Here is a 26,171-nt window from a genome sequence, read left to right as displayed (position 1 = left end):
GTTTACAGTGATTTTATAACCGCTTTGCATTGTGCATGACAACACCCCAGTTATAAAATCACTGTAAACGAAGGTTTTACAAGGCTTCATTCCTTGTTAGGCTGTAGTTTGCCTTTTTATTTTTTATAATAAATACCTTAAAAGTTTGTTCATTATATACCATACACCTCATATTTTGATGGTTTAAACAAATAATATTGTGCAAACAAGCCCCCCAACTCCCACACTTTTATTTAACTTCAAACTAAATCTTGGTGTTGAAAAACGTCCATGTTGTTATTTGTCAACTAGCCCTAAACCGCCTTTTATCATCATTTATCACTCTGTGGTTCCTCAATTTCTAAGTGTAGATGCGCCATCGTTTATTCTGCCTGGAAATATCTAAAAACATTCTCATTTTCATGCCAGCGAGAAACTAAACCCATAAAGGTTTTTTTATGGCACAGCGTGAAACGAAATCAATCAGGAGTATTTTCCTAGTGCTGGGTGGCAGTCGCTGTGTTTGAAATGCTAATTCTTTTGGCACAAGCCACACTCACTTTTGATTTTTTATCAAACTCAAATATCTTTGTTCTTTGAACATTAAAATGACACTGAATGAATGAATCATTTCCTCGCTGCAAAGAAATTCCCGAAAACATTGCACCGCACCATTTCGCACTGACAGTTTTATGCTAGTTTGATTGCACAATTTGAATGGCTTATGCAAGATTTGTTTAAACGCCTTTCAAGTCTAATAGTAATATTAAATTATGCGCTTCAGCTACATAAGATGTTTTTCATGACAGACAGTAATATCTCTCATCCAAACCCACAGAAACTCTTCCTTTGTCTGTTCGCTTCTGTGGCATTGGGCTGCACTCTAAATTGCACTGAATGATGGCCCTTACTGTAAGCAGAGATAGATTTCAGTGAGTTTTGTTGAGTTGCCCTTCACATTCATCTGATGTTAAATCACTGAACAGAGAGAATATAAAGAAGAAATGTTGTCTCTCAAAGAGAATGGTAAGATCAGTACATACACCTCTGCAGAAGCATCAGGTGAAAGAATTCAGAGACTGTGATTTCTCCCCCAGGCGTACCCATCTCTAAAGCCCTTGGCATCTTGGACGCGGGACTTGTGCCAGCGCGTGGAGCAGTTTGCTCGCTGGGCGGAGACAGCTCACCCTCCTGTCCTCTTCTGGCTGTCTGGATTTACTTTCCCCACAGGCTTCCTCACCGCAGTATTACAGAGCTCCGCACGACAGCACAACGTGAGGCGCGCACCCACAACAATAAAACATAGACATTCACACACGCTTTAAAGGTGCTGTATGCCATCCTGAAACATCTGTCTCCATGACAACTCACACACACCTATCCATCAGAAAACATTCAGCATTTTTGCATTTTAAAATAAACATCATTTAGTTTGATTTACAAGCTGTTTACCTCAGAGTGACCGAAAAATGCCCCCACAAGGTCAAATTGACTGGTATTACTATCTTTCTGTAGGGTTTACCAGGACCATATGCACGCTGCGGGGTGTTAGTGTAACATATTCAAACTCTCTGCAGTTCTAGTTACACACCCATACGCGCAGTCTGCAGGGATGCAGCACAATCTTGCTCCATTACCTCTCTAATGCCCCAGTGATAATGTTTATTCTCAACCCCTTTTGGGATCTGCAAACAGCAGTTCTCACACAATCCCCCAAACTAGCACTGTGACACTCAGTAGCTCCAGGAGCCCACCAGCACAATGAGCATTATCTATATAACCGAACACCTGTGATGCTTTAGGGCAGATGAAAAAAAAACAAATGTCCCAGTGTGTAGATGTAATGCTCACTCGCGCACACACTCAAAAGGGACCTGTATTTTGGCAGTACTGTAAGTGTGTGTGTGGACAGTTTTCTAAAGTCTGCCGGTTCTTTGTATTGCAATGTGATAGCCGTGTTGTGTTTGCTGCGCAGGTGTCTGTAGACAATCTATCCTGGGAGTTCACTGTCACCACGGTAGATGACAACAATCTGCTTTTCCCTCCCAAGGTGAGCAACTGCTGCCATCCCCTGTCCATTAGGAGCTGATGCATCTTTCTCTCTCTCTCTCTCTCTCTCTCTCTCTCTCTCTCTCTCGCTTGCCCGCTCACTGCTGTCTCGTGTGGCATGAATCCAAATTTATGCCTCTCTTTTTCGCATCTTGTCCAGGATGGAGTGTTCATCCAGGGGTTGTATCTAGAGGGGGCAGGCTGGGATAAGAAAGCCTCTTGTCTGGTGGAGGCGGAGCCTATGCAGCTAGTCTGCCCTATGCCCACCATCCACTTCAAACCTGTGGAGAGCCGCAAGAGGGTTGCCAAGAGTGAGCACACGCTCTTTTTCATAATTTAATGCTTTATAGAATATTCTGCGTTGAATTCAGATCTTCAGGTTATGTCTGTAATCCTGCTTTTCTTGTGTTTAGATATGTACAGCTGTCCCTGCTACTATTATCCCTTGCGATCTGGCGGTGCCGGCCGTCCGTCATTTGTGGTGGCAGTTGATCTGAAGTGTGGAGCTATGCCTTATGATCACTGGATTATGAGAGGAACTGCTCTTCTTATGAGTCTTGACAACTAGGAAGACAACACACACACTCGCACTTGTGTTTCATGCCTAATTAATATAATTTCTTTTGTTTTACAATATGCAAAACGGAACAATCACTTTTTAGTCCTACAAAAGAAAATAATTGAATGTGCTAAAATGCAAGAAAAAAAGGGAAAAAAACTAAATGAACACTTGATGGACTTCGAATATTTTAAAATGTATAAATGTGTAATAAAGAAGTAAGAACAGCATTTCAATATTTTCACATTTTCCAAACATATAATCTTTTTAGCATTTAATAGTTTCAGTGGAACCACCAAGTTATTCAGGTGCAGTGTCAAGAAGGAGGCGTGTCCTGAAGTTTGTGACCACAAGGTGGCACTGCAAATCTAAGAATTTACCTCTCATGAATTTGCTTGAAAAACTGTATGAAATGTAAAGAATATAGTAATCTTCGCTTCGAATCCTTACCAATTTTTACATTTTCACCAAGATATTTCTCATTTAAATAAGCTTTGTCCAATGTATATATCATTTGGCTTGTAGCACCTATAAATATATAAATGCTCCTCACAAAAAGTTCAAAAAAGTATTTTGATTGCTCTTATTTTTAGTAGATATGAGTCAATACATTTGGGTGTAGCTCAGAATGCGTAATGACTCAGTTACATAAACTTCACAATTCTTAAGGCATTTTAAAGCAAAGTCATTTGAGGAAAGTGTGTTGTGGCTGTTTCAGCCCAGCCAGGCAATTTCACTAGAGGTACTACAGGTAATTGCACTCAGTGTCTAAAAAACTGTGTGAAACTGCATATAACTACTTTCTTATAGCAACTAACAACACCACATTCAGGATGTGCTGTTGCTATGTAATATAGGAAATTTAACCTTGACGTTTAGTAAAAGACATAGAAACTTTACACTGACTGGTTGAGCGATAAATAGTTTTAGAATTGTCATTCTTTACCCTTGCAAAGAGTATGCTTTCTGTTCATTTACCTAAATAAAACTCACAGATAATACAATGTAACCCAATAAAAAAACTCTGGAACCGGAGTTCTCAACTGTGTTTCATTTAAGTGTCAACCCTAAACTGAGAAATATAACGGAAAGTAATGAGACAGATGTTAAAATACATGAGGAGTATGGAGCTGTAAAATGTAGATTGTGGGGTCAAATAATCAGGTAAATTTGTTGAGAAATATTAGAGTTCAAATTAAAATAATAGTACTTTTAATTGCAGACTTGGCAATTCTGAGCTCGTGACATTGTGGAGATCGCTTCTGAAACTCTAATGGAGAAATTTGTGAGATTTCTTTTTCTCAAAAGAAAAGCCTAATTTTGCTCTCTATTTAAGATCAATAATTGAACTATTAAGAAGTGATTTTTCTATCATGGATAAAGCAAGTGCAACTGTCCGTGTTGTTAATGCATGGCTCTCATAGTTTGAGTTAAAAACCATTGTTGCAGATGTGTCTAATACGATTAAATGTAGATAACTCCGTAATTGACAGGGGAAGAACAGGGCCTGCAACAATAGGTATATTAATGTAAGCATTCAATAATTTAATTTCAATAAAATAATTTGTTGTATCACCAAATGATCTGTATTTAGTGTCTAGCTTTTCCTACATTCTTGCTTTTGCTTGCAGTTATATTTGCTCATCGGTGCAAAAGCAAAGATCTTCCAGGACGCTCAATAAGAGGGAATTTCTGGACTGAAGTAAAACGAGAGAGCAAAGAAGCCGGAACAGACGAATAGTTCAGAGGGAAAGGGAGAGAAAAGAGAGAGAGAGAGAGGGTTATGGGTGGCCTCAGTGTAAGGCTGCATTCAGTCTCTCATCCTGTTCTGAAAGAGGCAGACTTGCTGTAAGGAGCCCTTTATTCATCCACAGGTCTGTGTATCCCTGTACCTCTAACTGGTTGTTGGGGTGCTCATAGCAACATGTTTAATTCACATTCAAATTGGCCTCCAAGGCGCCTTTGTAATCTCTTAGAGTACTTAACATTTTTTTATTTGAAAAATGGAAGTGAAAAAGAAGGACGAGAAAGACATCTTTTGAGTCCCGAAATGGAGGATGAAGTCCCCAGGGTTTATTCAACACTAGAATGTTCCCACCTCAGACCCATTGAGGCTGTGAGGGGGTTCTTCACGAGAAACAGCTTGCATTTCCTCACATTAATCTGACACTTGTTGCTCAGGAGAGATGCAAACTGTGAATGTAAACCCTGCTCAGCTTCCTCCTCCTCTCAGACACCGGATGAGAACTTAATAATGGTCTGGAACCACCAGCTGAAGACAAGCGGACAGCTTGATTTGTGTCCCTCAGGGACATCAGTTTCATGTCTCGCTACATCTGAACCGACATAACTGAGTTAGCTCCTCTTTGTATAGTATTGCATTAAACGTCCACCATCTGTGTATTCAATTATCAAAGCAAAAAATCCAACCACAGACATTCAAGGAGGAAGAAACAGAAACAAACACGCACGTATCTCTCCAATCCACAATAACCAAGAGGTGCGTCTCATCATGCCATACACAAACTAGCACATTAATCACAAAATGTTTTGGATCATTGGAAATTCATTCGTCCTCGTCAACCCCATTATTCCCGAGCAAAGCATCGACGCTCAACTCATCCAGATGGAGTGAGTGATGGTGGAATTTGTAAGTGTTAAGCGTCCGGGCGAAAAGGGAGGCGGGGCAGTGCGGGTCCAGGAGACTCGTCCACCGAAAATAAACCTGCATGAAGGGGAAAACGAGCGAGAGAGACAGACAGAGGGAGGAGGAGGAAGAAGAAGGGAAAGAGCTCGTAAGAGTGCAGGGGGAAATACGGGAGAGAGAGAGAGAGAGAGAGAGAGAGAAAGAGGGGAGTGCCTGCGTTTGCAGTGGATTAAAAACTGCGCAATTTCCAGACTCGCATCTCTAACACGCTAAAATGAAACTCATGAGTGGACACGAGAGACTCACGCCGTGGCACCGTTTTTGCCACGCAAAACGGCATCATATAACGAAACCGGAGAGAAGTCGTGAGATTTATGCGTGCTTTCTTGGAGAAAGCTCGGAAACAATTTTGCGCGCTGATGTTTGTCAAATCATCTCCTCTTACAGTGGTTTCGTAACGCAACTGCGTGCAGAATCCACATTCACGCCGATATAATACAACGTGCGTTTAGAAATGGCAGGTTTATGATATTACAGGAGGTACAGATGGATCGCGTTGTGCGGCGTCCATTCACTGCGCGAGAGGAGCGAAACTGCGTAGTTGCTTATTTAGGTTGTATTTTTACAATGAGGACATGCGAGATGAAGCCACCTCCCAGTTTGACCCTCCGTTCATTAGCAGGTAAAGAGAGATACTTTCTTGACTTTATTTATCGCTCTTCGTTTTATCATTACGTATCGATTAAGTGTCGTCATAAAGCACGGTGTGTGTTAATAGATGATTACGTCGCCATGAATCAAAGGTGTGAAATGCAATGAAACGTGTTCAGCGTGGATTAATATCAGATGTGTGTGTGAATAATTCCCGCCTTTAATTTCCTTGCAACTACGGCGAACATACAGATTGAATTCAGTCATTGTGTGACATCTTAAATCACGAACAGAGTCAAATATGAGTGAATGTTTCAATATGAGTGTTGGATAAAGTTGCCCACCCTTTACCAGTAACACAGTGAGATCATAGTTCATTTGAACCGCTTTAGGAGAAGTCTCTGGGAGTTTAACATTGTGCAATCTTTTGGTATAGATACCCTTGAAGAAAGCAGCGCAGACGATCGTATCGTATTGCATTTCATAGAAATATTATTATGTTAAAGGATATGATGTACTGAAAATGTGGATTTCATGATAAACGTGTTGCGTGTAGGAAACGGTTTTAATAGTAAAATTGTTCAATGTTACGTGATCATAAGTAGTCGTTGAATGGGATTTGGGCCTGACTGGCCAAGAAAGCCTTGCGCATTTTCTTCTGGAAATGTCATGTGGTGAAGTTGTGGCGGGATCGGAGATTTTCCAGGAAGAACGTTTGAATTTTTTTCTGTGCCATGGTTTTTCTTTCCTCTTTTCTGCTGACTGTACGTCACCGCCCCTTTTTTCCACATGTGTTTCTTTTGCATGACCACAGTGAGGCGCTGCAGCATCACTAAAACATGTTCACGCACGCCTCTTTTTGGAGCTTTCTAGATTCTGAGGTCTGCGATGCTTTTGGGGAGGGTCATGATTACTGTGCAGTTAGTCTTCAGTTAGACTTGTCATTTCATTATCATATCACAGGACTTTTTCCATAAAACTCTTTAAAACATATATTCCATAGTCACATTTGCTGTTGGCATACACATACAGTTGTGTTTCGCAGAAAACCTCCATAGCTGTCACATAAAATACTGATGTTGTTACTGATGTCACATCAAACGTACCGGACACCTTTTTCGATTTATTTTAATTGATTTATATTAGGGCTGTTCTACGATTAAACACATCCAGAATAAAGTGAACGTAATAAATGTCTGTGAATTGTGCATATATATTTTGTAACTTTAAACACATACATACACACATACATGTATATATTTAGGAAATATCTGCATGAATATATTATTATTTATATATCATTTTAAATATATATTTTTTTATCTTTTATTATTTATGTTTCTTTAACATACACGTATGTGTTTATAAATACAATATGCACAGTGCAAAGATAATATTATAAACACAAATTTTATTCTGGATGCGATTATTCGCGATTAACCTCACCTGGGGCCTCATTTATAAAACTGTGCATAGGATCCTTACTAAAAGTGAACTTACGCCAGAATGCTGAAAAGGGCGTACGCAAACAAAAATTGAGATTTATAAAACCCTGATTTATGCACACCTGCACGCAATTTTCCCTTTATAAATCACAGATCACCTGCAAGTGTGCGTACGTGAATCAGCCTCATATCCCGCCCTGTACACGCCCATTTTTACCCATAAATAGTCAATGCAAAGCACCTCATGAATGTTTATTCATATATTAATAAACCTGACATCCAATCCGCTTGTTAAGCCTGACGTCACACACCATTATGGACGTATACCGTTTCCTGGTTCAACCGCTATCAGATGCCATAGAAAGATAACAAAAACTTGTGTAAAAACCCTGATCCTTTATCTCCGTAACGAAATCACAAATGGCCACACATGAGATTCACTGAGATTTCCATATTAATAATTGTTATAAATATTATTATAATTATATTAAAGCCAAAGAAGGTCTCTGCAGCATTTAAATGTTTACTGCATTTAGACTGATCATTAACACCTCATTAAAATCACATCATTAATTACTGGTGTCCTTCACCTGAGATAAAATTTGAAGACATAATTGTTAAAGACGAATGTTTCTTCATTCCGGTTTTGTTATGAACTTAGTTAGAACCGATAACGAGGACATTTAGAGAAACGATTGTGCGAGAGTTTAATGGCTGTATTTCCAGACTTTGACATTCGATGATTATGCACATAAGGAAAATATATTTAGCTATTTATTAACGCTGAGTTATTTGATGCTGTTCTGTATTCTATGCAGTCGAATCATCTCCTCCTCATGCGCTCATAGTGTGATTTTATACGGCCCCTGGTACCACCCTAAACGGCAAAAATGTTTCAGCTATTCCGTCACACACAGCACAATCTCTCTGCTCCCATGTTTCTCTGATAATCTATATTTCAGTCTTGCTTTAAACATGACTGTACCATAGACTAAACTTGTCATGGCAGAAACACAAACAACGGCCCAGATGCGGTAAAGACAAAAATGTAAAATGTCTGACGTCCTCGGAAGCCGACGGCCACCAAAACCGCTGGCGCACGGCGGCCAAGGTTCCCTTGACCCCTGGATGGCCGACCAACCTGGACGAATGGCCCCACTGGAGAACCTCCGAACGTAAGGAAGTGGGGACGAACAACCGACCCGCCGGACACCCTTCCGGCACTTGCACCTTGCGACCGGCCTCCTCCACTCGCCGTTTGATTCCCCAAGTCAGAACCCCAACAACTCTCTCCTCAGGAAGGATGGAGTCGGAGGAGCCCTCATTGTTGGGATCTTCGAACAGACGAGAGAGGGCGTCAGGTTTGACGTTCTTAGAACCAGGCCGGTACGACAAGGTGAAGTTGAAGCGGCCAAGGAACAGTGCCCAGCGAGCCTGTCGCGAGTTCAACCTTTTGGCCGAACGGACATATTCGAGGTTCTTGTGGTCCGTCCAGACCAAAAAAGGTTGAGTTGCCCCCTCCAACCAATGGCGCCATTCTCCCAAGGCTAGGCGCACCGCCAGCAGCTCTCTGTTACCGATATCGTAATTCCGTTCAGCAGGGCTGAGGCGATGGGAGAAGAAGGCACAGGGATGCACCTTCCCATCATGACTGGCGCGCTGGGACAAAACTGCGCCAACCCCGACATCGGATGCATCGACCTCAACAATAAATTGGCGGTCCGGATCTGGAAAACAAAGCACAGACGCAGAGACAAATCGGGACTTGAGTTTATCAAAGGCTACCTGAGCGAGGGAATTCCAGAAGAAGGGAACCTTGGTGGAGGTCAATGCGGTCAGCGGTGTGGCAACTTGGCCGAAACCCCGGATGAAACGCCTGTAGAAGTTAGCAAACCCCAGGAACCGCTGGAGGGCCTTGCGAGAGTCGGGGACAGGCCATGTGGCGACAGCCTTGATCTTAGCATCGTCAGGTTCAATACCTCGTGGCGAAATCACGTGACCAAGGAACGAAATAGTATCGCAGTGGAACTCGCACTTCTCTGCTTTGACGAACAATTGATTCTCCAGAAGACGCTGGAGGACCCCTCTGACGTGCTGGGTGTGTTCCTGAAGAGAGTGGGAAAAAATAAGGATTTCATCAAGGTACACGAAGACAAAACGATTAATCATGTCCCCCAGCACATCGTTGACGAGGCCCTGGAAGACGGCAGGAGCATTGGTCAGGCCAAACGGAAGAACCAAATACTCATAGTGTCCCGAAGGGGTGTTGAATGCCGTCTTCCACTCGTCTCCCTCGCGGATCCGGACTAGGTGATAGGCGTTGCGGAGGTCTAGCTTAGTAAAGACCCGGGCTCCCTGTAAGAGTTCGAAAGCAGACGACATTAAAGGTAGGGGGTATTTATTCTTTACCGTGATGTCGTTCAACCCACGATAGTCAATACAAGGGCGTAAGGAGCCGTCCTTCTTTTGTACGAAAAAGAAACCCGCACCCGCTGGCGAGGAGGAGGGACGAATGAGCCCAGCGTTTAATGCTTCACGAATGTACTTGTCCATGGCCTCTCTCTCAGGACTCGAAAGGGAAAACAACCGACCCTTGGGCGGAGAAGTGCTTGGGAGGAGGTCGATGGCGCAGTCGTAGGGACGATGAGGAGGCAGGGACATCGCGCGAGACTTGCTGAACACGGTCTGTAGATCGTGGTATTCCTCCGGAACCCCGGTCAGATCGGCGGCTTCCACCTGGAACACAGGAGACACAGAAACAGGCGAGGGAGCAGGACCAAGACAAGACACATGACAAGCAGGAGACCAAGACAAAATAGCTGTGTTTACCCAATCAATGTGAGGATTATGTTGTGACAACCACGGATGCCCTAAAACCAGAGGCGTGGTGGGGGAATCGAGGATGTACAACCTAATCTTCTCACAATGATTACCCGACAAGAAAAAGCTTACGTGAGGAGTGGTGTGAGTGACGGTGGAGAGGGCAGTTCCCGTTAGCGTCACGGCGAAGACAGGCGGATGCAGAGGAACTGTGGGAATACCCCACTTCTGGGCGGTGGCTCTGTCCAGGAAATTCCCTTCAGCTCCTGAGTCTATGAGCGCCCGCCCGGTATGGGTCTGGAAGCCGTAGGTGAGGCGAAACGGGAACGTGGTGCGTGGCAGTGGAGAGGTTTCTGAGATTGCGCCCACCCGGACTCTCCGTTCTATGGATGGGCGTCGGCTTTTGCCGGACAGTGTGCCATGAGGTGACCTGTCTTACCACAGTAAAAACAGAGCCCGTCCACAAGACGTTGCTGCTTCTGAGCTGGGGTAAGGTGTGAGCGACCAATCTGCATGGGTTCGGGTTCAGCTACCGCCTGGAGGACGGCGTTGTTACTCCGACTGGGCTCACGGCTCGGCTCGCAACGACGCCAGTCCGGGGGAGAAGTGTGGCGTCGGCGCCGGGCATTGACGCGACTCTCTACTCTGAGGCAGAGGTTGATGAGATCCTCTAGGTCCCGTGGCGAGTCTAGCGCAGCGATCTCGTCCGCGATGCAGTGGTTAAGTCCGTCGAGGAACCGTGCGCACAGCGCCCCCATATTCCAGTCACACGCAGCCGCCAACGTCTTAAACCTGATGGCGTAATCGGTGATACTGCCTCGTCCCTGTGTCACCCGGGAGAGTTGGGCGGCCGCCTCGTCGCCTCGAACCGATCGGTCGAACCGGCTGGCCATCTCGGCACGGAAATCCCGGAACGAACGGCAGCAGGGATCCTGGGCTTCCCAAACTGCGATACCCCACTGGCGAGCTCTCCCCGTAAGCAGAGTCAAGACGAACGCGATGCGGGTCTCCTCCATGGCATACCATCGTGGCTGGAGAGCGAAGACTAGAGCACACTGGGACAGAAAAGCTCGGCAGGAGTTGGGGTCCTCGTCGTAGAGAGGCGGGCTGTTAGTGTGTGGTTCGGGATCTCCCGAGGTGCCGCGAGGCGCTGTATGTTGCGGTTCCTTGGCGCGAGCCGATCCTCGGAGGAGCTCCGCCATTTGATGTTGAAGCGCCGCCACCTGCCCCTGCAAAGCATCGACCTCCTGGGCAGCGACGGACAGACGGGATGCCTGTTGTCCCAGCAGAACGCCCTGCTGCTGGAGAGCCGCCCGTAGTGGATCCGATCCCGCTGGGCCGTGATGCTGGTCTGACCGGTCTGTCATGGCAGAAACACAAACAACGGCCCAGATGCGGTAAAGACAAAAATTTATTTGACACAGTCAATACAAACACGGTGGCGACCCGACCGCGAGTGTTCCAGCTCGCGGTGGTGAGAGGTGAGCTACGTCAATCTCTGTCCAGTAGCGACCCGGCCGCGAGCGTACCAGCTCGCGGTGGTGAGAGGTGAACAATGTCAATCTCTGTCCAGTGGCGATCCGGCCGCGAGCGTACCAGCTCGCGGTGGTTAGAGGTGAACCTGAGGTGACGGCAAACCACAGCGAGGACGAAGGCTAGGAACCCAGTGAGGAGATGGAGTCTTATGTGCCGAGATTCCTCACTCCGTCCTGGTGCTGTGCGGGGATTCCGGGAGAAGACTCTGGCGAGGATGAAGCTCTCCGATCCTCCGGAGAAGAGCTGGCCACAGACAGAGGATGACAGGTGGAACGACCAAGGGAACTGCCAGAGATGAGAGAGGAAACAGGAGAACAGGCGACTAGAAGACAGTAACGAGACAGGACTTGACAAGAACTAAGACAAGGCAAAAACTGAGACAAAAGGCTTCATCAGACGTGCCGCAGCAACGTCTGGGTCAGTCTGCACTGGCTAAACACGAGCAACGGTCAGACAACGAACAAGAGACACTAGGGAAAGATAAAGGGAAGAATAATGAGAGGAAATAGTGTCAGGTGCGGGGCAATTACGGGAACAAGGGCGCTAATCATGGTAAGTAAATGCAGGAGTGCGTGTGTGTAGTGGAAAATCACCAGTGCATGAAAGTCTACCGACACAGGGAGGAGGAAACAGTGACGCGGACACCGAGCACGCGGTCCGCTCATAGATAGCGGTACCACGTGCTCGACACAGACCAAAACAAACTCACCAAGAAAACACACCGAGCTAAACCAGACCGTGACAAAACTAGCATTGGCTTGTTAGATGTTCTTGTTTATTCTGTCTTTTCAAATACCAATTTTGAAATATCTCCCTACTTAGTAAAGATTTCAAAAGTATTAAGGCCATTGCACATTGAGTCTGAAATTTGCGTCCGAAATAAAAAAATAAATACGACCTCACGTTTTGTCAATCACATTTACACACTGCCTCCGAATTTTTCATCCGTCATAAAAAAATTCGGACTGGGGTCCGTGTATCATCTGATCATTTGATTATTCCATTCAATATAACAAACGGAAAAAGAAAAAAAACAATCGATATTTTGTTTTTCCGTTTTTCTGTATGCACAAAAATAAAAAACGATGTTTTTCTTCTTATTTCAGCCTTAAAAGGGAAATCCAATAAATAAATAAACTAAAACGAAATAACGACCCTAATTATAGTTTTTTCATTTTTGGGTGATTTCCCAGGGTCTTCTGCGCGCGCGCGCTTTGCGCATGCGCAATGTACAGCCGCTTACCGGGATCAAGTGCATGCGAACTTGCGAAGCTGGAAATGGAAATGAATGCATGTGCATATGCTTTGTTTGTACTTTTCACTCCCACTAAAAGAGTCACACTGAGAGAGGAGGACATGACTGTGGAAAATATTTCAAAAATATATATTGAACATGCCTAACGTTCACATAAAATACTTTCCAGAGCTTACAGTTGAAGTTTGTTAGCGTTATTGCTTTTAATATGTGACATTTAAGTAAACAATTAAGTAGCCACAGCTGGCAGCAAATGTGTAAATCCATAAATTACTTTTGTAATTTATAAGTTATGTGATGCGAACAGCCCCTCCCCCCGTAACCTCACTCAACCGAGTTCATTAGGTTCCCCCAGCTAAAACTACTGTCCTGATATAGAGTAATTAATAAAAGATGTTCCGTTTGTGTTGAAACTGTGAGGTTTTTATGTAGTCATTTGCACTATTACATTACATCAGTTTAGGCTACTGTTTTTAGGTAACATGCCAGAGCCTGTACCTCACGGAGGGACCATAATAATGTTGCAGTGTTCCCCAGAGAGCATGCGGCCTCTTTTCCGATATCTCGTGATATGTCATATTATTTAAAAACATTTGATGAAAATGAAACATGTACAGCTCGAGTGAAGCCATTGTAAATGATAACTGATCGATCGCGAGATTCGTGAAGAGCTCTAGGCGCGAAATCCGTGCAACATCACCCAAAAATGAGAAAAACAGTAATTAGGGTCGTTATTTCGTTTTGGTTTATTTACTTATTGGATTTCCCGTTTCAAGATGAAATAAGAAGAAAAACTAAGTTTTTTTATTTTTGTGCATACAGAAAAACGAAATATAGACTGTTTTTTTTCCTTCCGTTTGTTATATTGAATGGAATAATCAAATGATCAGATGCATCCGTAGCAAGCATTTTGAGAGGCGTTTTGACAATTCAGAGACACCTTACAAACGATCGCCAAATACGAAAAAACGCATACGAAAAATTTGGACTGTATGTGCAAAGACCTTTAGAGTTTGAGTGACTGATTTATATTTGATTCAGCAGTGTGTGGCATAGTTATTATAGTTTTGATTTTAGTTTCATATAGTTTTATTAATATTTTAAATAAGATTTTATTTTTAGATTTTTAATTTGTATGTTATTATTGTTAAAGTTTTAGCAATATTTGTGTGTGCTTTTGTCATTTTATAATTAATTTAATTTATAATTAATTTAATTAATTATAATTTATAATTAAAGTATTTTTTATGTTGCTATATAAGATTAATACATTTAAGTTTATTTTAGTTTTTGTTAATTATTATAATTTTAGTGCTTTAAACTTATTTCAGTTTATTTTTGAGGTAACATTTCAATGTTTTATTTAGTTTAAGTTTTTCCAATAATTTTTAGGTCGATATTTTAGTTTATTTCAATGAACAGAAACGTTTTTAAAATTTTAATTTTAGTAAACTAAAATAACCTTGTTGTCTGGGAATATATTTCTGTAATACAGTGTAATACCAGTAGATGTCAGCACGTACTCAGAAAATGGAGGCTGTTGAGATTCTTTTGTAAAAGAATTAGGATAAAGTTTTGCATTAAGCATAAACAAACAGTGTTTTAAAAACACTTTGGGAGATGTTAGACCGCCATCAGCATTTTTCTTAAAAGAGAAGAACAAACTCACATGCCATTCCTGTTAGTTGTGTGCTTGTTTGGAGTTAAACAAAGAACATGCATTCTATAAACGGTGGTTTTTATTAGCACGTTTTACATGGTTTGGTGACAATGACACAAAGTATTTTTTATGCTTTCTTTTCACAGATTTAGTTTTTTCACTATGGCTGAGATTTGGTTGGCCAACATGACGTCATTGTCACTCAGGATTGTGAGGCTCACATGTGTCATGAAATGCCTCAGTGCTTACACCTAGCCAGTGGAAGAGGAAGATCAAGGCAGATTTTTCAAAGTGGGTCAATGGGGTGGATGGATGCTGCCTGCACAAACCGAGTGGCTGGAGTGGAGAGACAGAGGTTGGTTGGCATGAACTTGTTTAAGATTAAAGCTTGATTTTGGCCAGCATTTGGCCTACTGAGATAAATGTCCTAAAAGATCCCAATGATCCTAGGCTAAAATCTGCATTCTTGAAAGTGTGACAAGCAACAATCGTAAAGGACTGTATCAAATCGCACAGTGGGCACCTGGCTTAAGTCTCCTCTAATACACAAAGTAAATCACTGTGTTGAGCTTTGTGGTGTTTGTTTTTCACTTTTTTGTGCCACGATTAGATTCTTAACATAAAGGCCCAGTTTCACAGACAAGGTTTATCTTAAGCCAGGACTATGCCTTAGTGAAATTAGGATATTTAAGTCGCTTTCATAAAAATGCCTCAGTAAAAGACATTACTGGTGTGCATCTTGAGACAAAGCAATGGCAATGGTATATTTTAAGGTATGTCAGTGCACGTTAATTTCAGTTAAGACAACTCAAACTTTCATTTTAGTCTGGGACTAGTCTTAAGCCTTGTCTGTGAAACCCGGGCAAGAAAGTGTTTATGGTTTTATGTGTTACTGAACAAAATCGTACTAAATAAGACACACTGATTTTACATCGATATAACTTGTTGGCTACAATTTTTATTGAGGAATTAATTTAGGTGCTTGAACAAAAATACAAGATTAAGGTTTTCATTTACAAGAAACTATGTTGCTGTTTGTGTATATCCACTGAGAAACAAGTCAATGTTTATTGCTAATGCAACAGCAGGCCAAAGATGCTGTCAATAGTGCTTAAATAGTATTCTTGAATGTTCCTTTAAATGTTCTTTTAAAGTTTTCATGGTAAAGAGGGGTTTAATTATACTGCTACATACAATGACTAATAACATGAGCAAGACTGGGTGAAATATATTCATGTTTGTCTGTGTGAGTGGAGTTTGATGCAGATGTTGGTAGAATTGGATTTTGTTTCCCTTTCACTGCTGTTTAGAGAAGAACTGATACTGTTTGCTTACTATTTGTCTGTTTCCCATTGGATGCTGTGTTGGGATATGCAGTCTGTGGTTTATATTACAGTGATTGATTGATTGATTTAATGATGTACTTTTAATAAATTATGTAAAAGAGCTTTTATGGATTCTTGTTCTGCTATGTTGTTCTAGATTGTTTTGATTAAACAAGATCAAAATGGATGAGAAAAAACAAAGCCTTTGCTGCTGCTTTCCCATCTAAAGTAATGAATAAAATGAAGAGAGCATGTGTTGGGCTTCATGCTGTTTGTTGTAGAATTTCAATCAGCATTATAATAGTGGTAGTATATATCTGGAAAAAATGGGCGGATGGTGTGTCCTTCTGTGGATCAGGATGAATGCTGTTGAAGCTGTACAGCAGAATGTAGTGGCTTCAATTGTCTTTGAGATTTGAGTTATTGCCTTGTTTCTGGTAAACGTATGGTGTCATGAAGCTGTTAGAACATCATATCAATCACTATGACAGGACTGTCAATCAGTTGTCAACTCTACACTGTCCTGTCCTCACTGTGGCACTTTTGCACAGACACACATATCGCTCTCCTTGAATGTCTTGAATGACACATATATCTTCTCTTAGCTCTGCAATGAATTTTGTCTGTTTTATTCATCTTATTTTTCAACTGTTATTTTACTCTGCATTTATTTCCGTCTTTGTTTTTTATATACAATATTGCATATCACTGCCGTCCTTTTGAAACCTTGTATCTACATTGTTTTTGTGGTTTTTATTTGTACATAAACCATTATAGTCACCCTTTATCTTTGTCACTGGGTTTTGCAAATATCCAATCAATAAAAAGTATTAAAAAGTAATGTCAATTTTGACAACACAGTATGCAGTCATTTAAAAACGTACAGTGATTTTTCCATTTCCTGAAAAACAGTCAATTTGGACATCCGTGGTTTTGGAAGGACCCTGATGATATGTATATTGGTCAAAAAACACAATGCAATCATATGCGGTGTGCTGATCTAATGTTACAGTATGTTTTGCCATCTCACCACACTCTCACTCATGATTATTCTCCATTTTTCAAAAAATATTTGTGTACATTTTTTTTTCTAAAAGACGACACTTTATAGGGATACTTTATTCACTTATTATTTATTCAAAACCTGTATAGGACTCTATCATCTGTGGTACACAAAAGAAGATATTTTCTCAATATATGTCTCAGTGGTTTTGTGTTCATACAATAAAAGTCAATGGGGGGCGATGGTTACCAACATTCTTCACAATATCATCTTTTGTGTTTACACAGGTTTGGAATAACATGAGTGTGAGTAAATGATAAAACAATTACATTTTTGGCTGAACTATCCCTTTAAGAGAGTAAATCTGTTTTCTGTACAGCTTCTGTACCGTAGTCAGGACCAGTGCTGTCTTTGATCATCAGACAGAGAGATATAGAGATTTGTTCATTTGCTGTTATGTTTACATTAGTTTGAAGTTTGAGATATTTTCTGTCTTTAATCAATGGCCGAACAACGTGAATGGATTTGGCAGAAGAGAGGAAGAGAAAGGGAAAAAGAAAGTGCGAGTCAGCTGTAGGAAGTGATGTGGGTAGATACCCTGCACACGCCGCCTCACAGCGTGGAGAACAGAAATGATGTCACTCAGGGAGGAATAAAAGAGCTGATGTCACACGTTCAACCCACCTGCGGAAGGTGTGTGTGCGTCCGTGTGTGTCTGGAGGTACTGAGGAGGCCGAGAGTGTGAGGCGTGATGAAGGAAAAGAGACTGTAAGTGTGAAATATGAATAAGCGGAAGAGATGATCAGAGCCTTGTGACCCGAAAATACTTTATTCTGAATGTTTGATCATACAATGATGTATAGTGTGTGTGTGTCCAGACTGACTTGTTAACACATGAACGTTGTCCCTGTGTGTACATGTTCTGTCTGTCCTGAAGGTTTTTCTGGATCTGTGTGTATATGTTTCTGAGGTGTATGCCTTAGGCCTACCTAACCATGATAAAGAGAGTCAGGGCTCGACATTAACGCTTGTCCGGGAGAAGTGAATGTTTTGTATGGGCAAGTGAGAGAGAATTTTACTTGCCCGACCGGACAAGTAACTTGAAAAAAAAACCAGTGTGACATATATGTAGAATATGAAGAATATGTGCATTAGACAGAGCTGCGTGTTTGTCGTGGTTGTGCTTGTTTGTGTGTGACAATAATCCAGTCCATGCGGACGCGGAATGCTGTTATTTAAATGTCATCTGGCTGTTCTGCGTGCCTGAATGAATTATGTGCACAGTTTAACATACAACACGAGTGATGGTCGAGGATTTATCTGCGTCTGCAGTGTATGAGGATATCAACACATGAAATTCATCTCATGAAACTCATCAGAGTCGCTCTGAGAGTTTATTTTACGATTGTGATTTTTCGTTCGTGAACGAATTGTTCTTTTTGAACGAATCTTTTAAGTGAAATGACTCATATTTCTCGTTCACTGAAATCTCTCCCTCCAGCACAGAGCAGCTGTGTCTCGTTTCGTAAGGCTGCGTCCTTGTGTCCTCCATAGGTATCATCCTCTAAAGGATGCAGTATACGGAGGATTCTCAACTTAGAATTAAACGAGACGTCCTTCGTAGGACATACTGGCAGAAAAGGAAACAGGAAGTACCACGTTGCTGTGACAACACGTTGCATTCGCACAGCTGTCAAATTAATTAAAATGATTTCTACATGATTTAAGAGGTAAAAAGTTGGTTACTTTCTAAACAATCACTAAACACTTGTAAACCTATTTACTACATATGCCTGCTGAGATAAAAAAAAAAGTGACACAAATTGTAAACTGTTAACATTTAAACACCAAATATTTGACTGAATGTGCAGCTGTTGCCGTTTATTCAAATAACAGATGTTGGCCGACGCAAAGAATTGTGGGTTATCTCCAGCAACGAAGGATACAGCTCATGTATCCTCCGAATTCCTGTCAAAGAAGGTCGCATTTGAAGGGTGCCTCCGGAGAGTCCTACCTGATTTATGAAACGAGACAGCCTCGATGACGTAGCAGCCTTCGAATGAGACCTCTGGAGGACGCAGCCTTTCAAAATGAGACACAGCCTATGTTTGAGTGAAGCTACCTGCAAACAAGCGTCTTCCCGAAGACCCGTCAAAATAAAAGTCCCGTTAAATTGAACACTCAGACAAAAAATACTGTAGCGTACTATAGTATTTGCTATTGAAAATTGAAGTGCCCTTGTAGTAAATTGATAAACACTGCATACTATATTAAAGTTCAAAAACAATATAGTAATAATTTTACTGCAGTTTACTATAGTAAATACTATAGTATGCTACAGTAATTTATGTGGACAAATATACCACTATTGTATAGTAAAAAAGGAAAAACACAGAACTTAGAAATATTAAAACAAATTTAGGTAATCTAAAAATGATATGGCCCTAATTTATCCATCTGTATGTAACATTAATGTCTTTTGTCAGTTATTTGCCTATTCATGATGAACTGCACTTTTTCTGCCTGTGCTACCAAACTTTAAACCTCTCTAGCACCAGTGCTATGTGCAAAAAAAGTTAACTTACAGCCTTAACACTAATAATAATTACTGCTTGCCTTTGTTTTATAGCAGTCACGAAGAGTAGGCCTATGACCAAATTCAGACGGCCAAAGCGGACACTAGTTAAAATGCTTAGAAGCAAACTTGACCAATCTAAATCTGAAACAATTATATTGATTATATTATATTATAATTCGAATGAAATATCATTTTTTTATCTTTGGACAAGTAATTTTTGTACTCGGACAAGTGAATGACAAATTTACTTGTCCGAAGGACAACCACATGACAAGCCCTGAGAGTGATGCGATAGTGAGGAGGAGAGATGTATGAGGGGCAGTTTAGGCCTTAATTATTGAAATACCTCTGACAAACACTAGTGAAATAAAAATATTGATTGAGCTTAGTAAAATTCACTCAGATGTAATGCTGAAATACCTCTGATAAACACTAGTGAAATAAAATATCGTTCGACCTTAGTGAAATTCATTCAAATGTTTTACTGAAATACCTCTGATAAACACTACTGAAATAAAAACATTGATCGACCTTATGGCGCTTTTCCACTGCATAGTACTGCACGATACGGCACGGTACAGCTCACTTTTGGGAGTTTTCCAGTGGGTACAGTACCTAGTACCTGATACTTTTTTACTACCACCTCGGTTGAGGTTCCAAGCGTACTATACCGGTACCAAAATGTGAAGTGTTTACACACAGATCACTGATTGGGCAGAGAGAATCATTACCAGCATCATTGGATTTGCAACACATGAATTTTAATACGTAATATTGGCATTTCGTTATATGCTTCCTGACAGTAATATAGAGATTGAGACCCTTAACGCAATGCTATATGCTACACTAGCTTACCCTTGTGTGCTGTCGAGCAAACCAAATGATTGTTGTCTGCTCTTTGTTGTAAGATTTCCCAAACTCTCTGGTACTTTTAGCAGTATTTTGTTTTGCTGCCATTCGCCATCGATATGCTCGTTTACTCCTGTGTTGTGCGTGTGTTTATGTTGCGTTCACAATGATGTTACGGCAGTAGAGGCAGCACAACTAAGACGATAAATTTATAATCCTCAACTACATTGAAACGGTACTAAACTGCCGTGGAAAATTCATGAGCCGAAAAATGGAGCCGAAGTGAAGTGAGCTGTACCGAGCCGAGTTGTACTAAACCTGACGGTACCTGACGGATTCTGACCAAACCAGAATATGAGCGCAACGTGCAAGGTAAATGTCTTGGGTCAGATCCGCATAGCGCAAGCTTTGTCACACCACACAGGCAAGATGTAAAGCCAAAAGACCCCCATTATACCTAAAATGAAAGACATTTAATACATAAACTGTTGAGACATCAGAACCAGCGACAAGTTACAGGAGCTGCCAGATATTACTGTTCTCAGCGGGTCATGACTCGTGACCACTGATAAGCCCGAACCTTGCACCTCCAAAAACGACGGAGCACATTTTTTACATCAGATTGTAAGTTCAAACAACCACATTGTGGTCTAACGAACTCTTAAAACAACATTTTGCGACACAACAACAGATGTATTACAAAAGTTTGCCGGAGTTCAAATCAAACTTTCAAATCAAATCTTTCATCAACTATACCTGAAATATGTTGCCTCAGTAGTGCACTAGTATTTATAAAAGGCTTTTAGCATGCATATGAATGAATTTCACTAGTGTTTGTAAAAGGTTATTTAGTAATACACGTGAATGATTTTCACTAAGTTCGATCAATGTTTTTATTTCACTAGTGTTTTTAACAGGGTTTCCCTTTCGAGAGAGGTCTCTCTACATTGGGTGAAATGCTAGGGGAATCCCCTTCTCCAACCTTTACTGAATCCTTATTGAATAACGCCAGTGAAAATAAAATGTAACTGGCCAATGCCGGTCAAGACGGCGCTTAGGGGCGTGGCGCCACCCCTATATAACTCGCCGTCTGGACCGCATTCCTCAGAATCTTTCTCCTTCACTCACCATTTGCATGCTGTTGAGGATAAGCTTCAGAGAAGAGGAATTCATCGGATGCTTTTGCTCGTGTGTTCCGGTATGCCGATTTGCAATTTATGTTCGGGGCCCATCGACCCGCAGCACACGCACTCACACTGTGTCTGGCCCATGCAGAGGGGGCTCTCTCTGAGTCTAACTGCCCGCACTGCGAAGACCTTCCGGTGCGGGTGCTTAAGGCTCAGAGAGTCACCGCCCTCGGAGATTTTGTTAGGCAGCGTCCCGCCGCCGCCAGCGGGCCCGCCGCCCCTCCCCCCCGGGGAGATAAAGAGCTGGACCGCTGTCATCGCTCTCGGCCCCCCGGGTCTTTAATGTTCTTGGCGGATGAGAGCCTCTGTCCCGCTAATGAAGCTACGGAGATGCTCCGGTTTGGCGCTTCGGGAGATGAAGACGAGCTCATGTCGCTGGCGGCTTCGGACAGGGATCTGTCGGGGTCAGAGGAGCTAGCGATGTCGGAGAAGGAGCGGGTGGAGTGGGATGCCCCTCCCGCGCTTCACGAAGAGCTCGTCCGTGTTCTCACCAGGGCCGTACAAGACCTTGGCCTCGAGTGGAACTCCCCCGATGAGCTAGCGAGGAGTAAGCTGGACACGTGGTTTCTTCAGCCGGGCCGCAGCGCCACCCGCTGAAGAAACGCGTGCCTTTTTTCCCAGATGTCCACGAGGAGGTCGTGAAAGCGTGGTCTGCGCCCCAGTCGACGCGCACCCATGCCTCAGGATCGGCCATTTTCTCCCTGGTGGATGGGGCGGAAGCCCGCGGCTATGCGCGCATTCCCGCCATCGAGCAGGCAATTGCGGCGCACCTGGGTCCGTCTTCGTCATCGCTGCAATCCGAGGCAGTGCTGCCGTCTAAACCGTGCCGGATGACCGCCCACATAGCAGAGAGGGCATATGCCACCTCTGGGGAGGCTGCCTCTGCTCTACACACCATGGTGGTCATCCAGGTTTTCCAGGCTCAGCTGCTGCATTCTCTGGATGGGGAAGAACCTAACCCGGACGGCGTTAAGGACCTACGCGCGGCCACAGATTTCGCGCTTAAGGCCACTAAACGCACAGCCCAAGCCATCGGCCGCACCATGGGGTTCATGGTTGCGCTCCACCGTCACCTGTGGCTGACGCTCACAGATCTCAAGGAGGCGGACAAGAGAGCCCTCCTGAACGCTCCGTTGTCTCCCTCTGGTCTATTCGGGGACGCCATGGATGCCGTCAGCCAGCGTTTCACGGAGGACCAGAAGCGCTCACGCGCTATGAGCCAGGTACTCCCCAGACGCCCCGCCCAGCTGTCTTCGCGTCACCGATCCTCATCTGCGCGCTCGGCGCAGAGACCGGAGAAGCAGCCCACGCTCGTGGCCCCCTCCGCTGCCACAGCTTCCGAACCAGCGGTTCGCCCCAAACAGTGGCGAGACATGCCCAGGAAGCGCCACGGCCCGGGGAAGGATCGTCGCCCAAGGGGAGTTTCGGCATTGGGGCCGAAGCCGAGTTCCTGACGAGTTCGTTGGGAGGAGGAACGTGCTCGACGGGGGACCTCCCGCGAAGAGTCCGAGGTTCTCGTCTGTCCCCCTAGCGGTTGCGGGCGACACAGAGAACGATTATGTTATGACATTAGGACATGTGCCTAAAGCATATAAAGTGGCTGTTATAAGGCCCCTTGTCAAAAAACCCCAACTCGACCCTAGAGAACTAGGGGACTACAGGCCTATATCGAATCTACCTTTCATATCTAAAGTTCTGGAAAAAGTAGTTTCAACTCAATTATGCTCCTTCCTCCAAAGGGTTGACGTCAATGAAGAATTCCAGTCTGGATTTAGAGCATGTCACAGTACAGAGACTGCTTTGATCAGAGTTACAAATGATCTGCTATTGGCATCTGACCAAGGTTGTATCTCGTTATTGGTGCTGCTAGACCTTAGTGCTGCATTCGAAACCATTGACCACAGCACACTCCTACATAGACTCGAAAATTACGTCGGCATTAAAGGAATAGCTTTGAAATGGTTTAAATCTTATTTATCCGACTGTTTTCAATTTGTAGCAATAAACAATGAGGTGTCACGCGAGTCACAAGTCCAGTACGGTGTACCACAGGGCTCAGTCTTAGGGCCTCTGCTCTTCACATTATACATGCTACCTCTAGGAGATATAATAAAGCGACACGGAGTTAGCATTCACTGTTATGCTGATGATACTCAACTTTATATTTCCTCAAAGCCTCATGAAACACAGCAGTTCCATTGAATAATGGAATGCATAGTCGATATAAAAAACTGGATGAGTAACAACTTTTTATTACTGAACTCGGACAAAACAGAAGCGTTACTTATTGGACCGAAAACTGCTATAAGTAACAACCAAGAATACTGTTTAACTATTGACGGATGTTCCATAAAACCCTCGTCGTCAGCAAAGAATCTTGGCGTTCTATTCGATAGTAGTCTGTCATTTGAGAGCCACGTCGCCAACACCTGTAAAATTGCGTTTTTCCATCTTAAGAATATATCTAAAACTACATCATATGCTGTCAATGTCAGATGCAGAGAAGTCAATTCATGCATTCATGACATCAAGACTAGACTACTGTAATGCACTGTTAGGTGGTTGCCCTGCAGGCTTATTACAAAAACTCCAACTGGTCCAAAACACGGCAGCTCGAGTTCTTACACGTACAAAAAAGTATGAACATATTAGCCCGGTTCTGTCAACCTTGCACTGGTTACCTATAAAGCATCGCGTTAACTTTAAAATCTTGCTTATTACCTATAAAGCCCTACATGGTTTAGCTCCTCAATACTTGAATGAACTCCTTTTGTATTACAGTCCTTCACGTGAGTTGTTGGTAATACCTAGAATTTCAAAATCAAGTGCAGGTGGTAGATCCTTTTCCTATCTAGCGCCTAAACTTTGGAATAGTCTTCCCTGCACTGTCCAGGAGGCAGACACACTCTGTCAGTTTAAATCTAGACTAAAGACGCATCTTTTTAATCTTGCATACACTACTCTTCCATAATATAAATCCTCTGAGGGTTTAGGCTGCATTAGTTAGATCAACCAGATCGAAAAACCACAACTGATGTACTTGTTGCATCAAAGAGTGCAGAACAGTACACTACTCTCAGCCAGTCTTGTCTCATTGTTCCAAGGTTACGACAGCGAGCAGGATGCAGTTCATGGCCTGACCTGATGGTAGAGCGGAGAATGGGAAGCGGAGACCTGACAAGAGCTGAGACAATAGAGCTGGATAAAGAAGGATGCGGTCACCTGACACGTCTTCACCACAAAATTTCAAATGCTATTAGATTATTAAAGTATAATCTTAAACTATAATTTACCTTATTAGTAAGTTTATTTATTTTATTTAGCCCTGTTGTGCAAGCTCTCTGGAGCTTGTGCAGAGGCAGCAGCTTTTGCCAGAGGGGAACTGGAATCCCCTGGTTGGGCCTGGGTTCTCCTGAGGTTTTTTTTCTCAATTAGAGTTGTGGGTTCCTCGCCACCGTTTGCATACTGTTTTTTGCACTGGCCAGGGGGCTGCTTTAGAATTTTAAAGTTTTACTTAATTAATATTGCATATAGGAATTTATAGTCTGTTATATTTGACCTGTGCTTCTCTCCCCTTTATCTTAAATGTGTGCTCTCACTGAGCATGTGTGTGCGTTCGTGTCTGTGTGTGTGCGTGCGTGTCTGTGTGTGTGTGCGTACTTGTCTGTGTACGTGTGTGTGTGCGTGCGTGCACGTCCGTGTGTGTGTGTTTATGTCTATGTGTGTTAGTACGTGTGCATATTGTGTGTGTGGAATGTTTTGTATGTGGGTATGTCTGTCTTCTGTGTTCCCTTTCTGTCGGTCTCTCGATGTTGTGTCGAGCCAACAGATGGGGTTCGTCCCTGAAAACCAGTCGCTTCCGACTTCTTAGAAAAGGCCAATGAAATTGGCGAATGAAATTTGCATGCCGGACTCCGCCCCCGGATATCCGGGTATAAAAGGGAGACGGCGTGCCTCATTCATTGACCTTTTGTTCTTCGGAGCCTTCGCTCATGATCAACAGATTTCGCTACAAATAGCAACTACAAGACTGCCAGTTCTACAACGTGGTGCAGCGGACTGTCCCTTCCTGCGGCGACTTCCCCTGGGCGTCTCGGCGGTTCCAGAAGTGTGCAAGTTTTTTCTCTAAAAGAGCAAATTTCTCCAGCGTGGCATGGCCCGCTGTTCTCGTGGGTGCAACACACTGATCGAGGAGATGGACGGACACGATGTCTGCTTCCAGTACGGCAGTTGTGGATACGTCCTGCCCGCACTGCGGGCGGTTGACGATTCAGACATTGCGTCACGGGTGGCTGTTCCCATGGGACTCGGCCACCACCTCGTCTGCTTCCCGTTCCGTGACGGCAGGACTACGGCCCTGCCGCCCGCTACGGCGCGCAGCGAGGGTGATATGAGGATTACTGTGAGCGCTAATCCGTCAGCCACTGGCTCGCGGACCGTTCGCACCTCGTCTCACTCATCTGACCGTTCCCCATGAGACGGTCCCAACGTCTTGTTCCTCAACCACGTATCGGAAACGGTACATGATGATGAGATGACTGTTGCAGCATCGGAGGGTGACTTACTGGCATCAGACTCCGACGATTCCTTGAAGCTCCCTCCCTCGGGGGGTCGAGCTCAGGAAGAAG

At 43.3% G+C, this 26,171-nt stretch overlaps 1 protein-coding gene and 1 long non-coding RNA gene across 2 annotated transcripts in view; both read left to right on the top strand.

Annotated features, from left to right (window-relative positions):
- Positions 1-3,616, top strand: part of dnah2 (dynein, axonemal, heavy chain 2) — a 103,166-nt gene extending 99,550 nt beyond the window's left edge. Inside the window, exons 59-62 of the mRNA XM_057321864.1 lie at positions 1,077-1,253; positions 1,955-2,029; positions 2,189-2,339; positions 2,442-3,616. Of these exons, the coding sequence (XP_057177847.1) occupies positions 1,077-1,253; positions 1,955-2,029; positions 2,189-2,339; positions 2,442-2,596 (558 nt within the window). The 3' untranslated portion in view covers positions 2,597-3,616. The remainder of the gene's footprint in view (positions 1-1,076; positions 1,254-1,954; positions 2,030-2,188; positions 2,340-2,441) is intronic.
- A 1,359-nt stretch (positions 3,617-4,975) lies between these two features.
- Positions 4,976-25,447, top strand: LOC130562160 (uncharacterized). The gene is made up of 3 exons (XR_008963911.1): positions 4,976-5,916; positions 14,748-14,956; positions 24,648-25,447. It is a non-coding gene; the product is annotated as an uncharacterized LOC130562160 (long non-coding RNA).
- The last annotated feature ends 724 nt before the right edge of the window (positions 25,448-26,171 follow it).

Source organism: Triplophysa rosa, linkage group LG1 (assembly GCF_024868665.1).
Source record: "Triplophysa rosa linkage group LG1, Trosa_1v2, whole genome shotgun sequence".
NCBI classification, from domain to species: Eukaryota; Metazoa; Chordata; class Actinopteri; order Cypriniformes; family Nemacheilidae; genus Triplophysa; species Triplophysa rosa.
The sequence above is the reverse complement of the archived record's forward strand: the minus strand, read 5'-3'. Positions and strand labels throughout refer to the sequence as shown.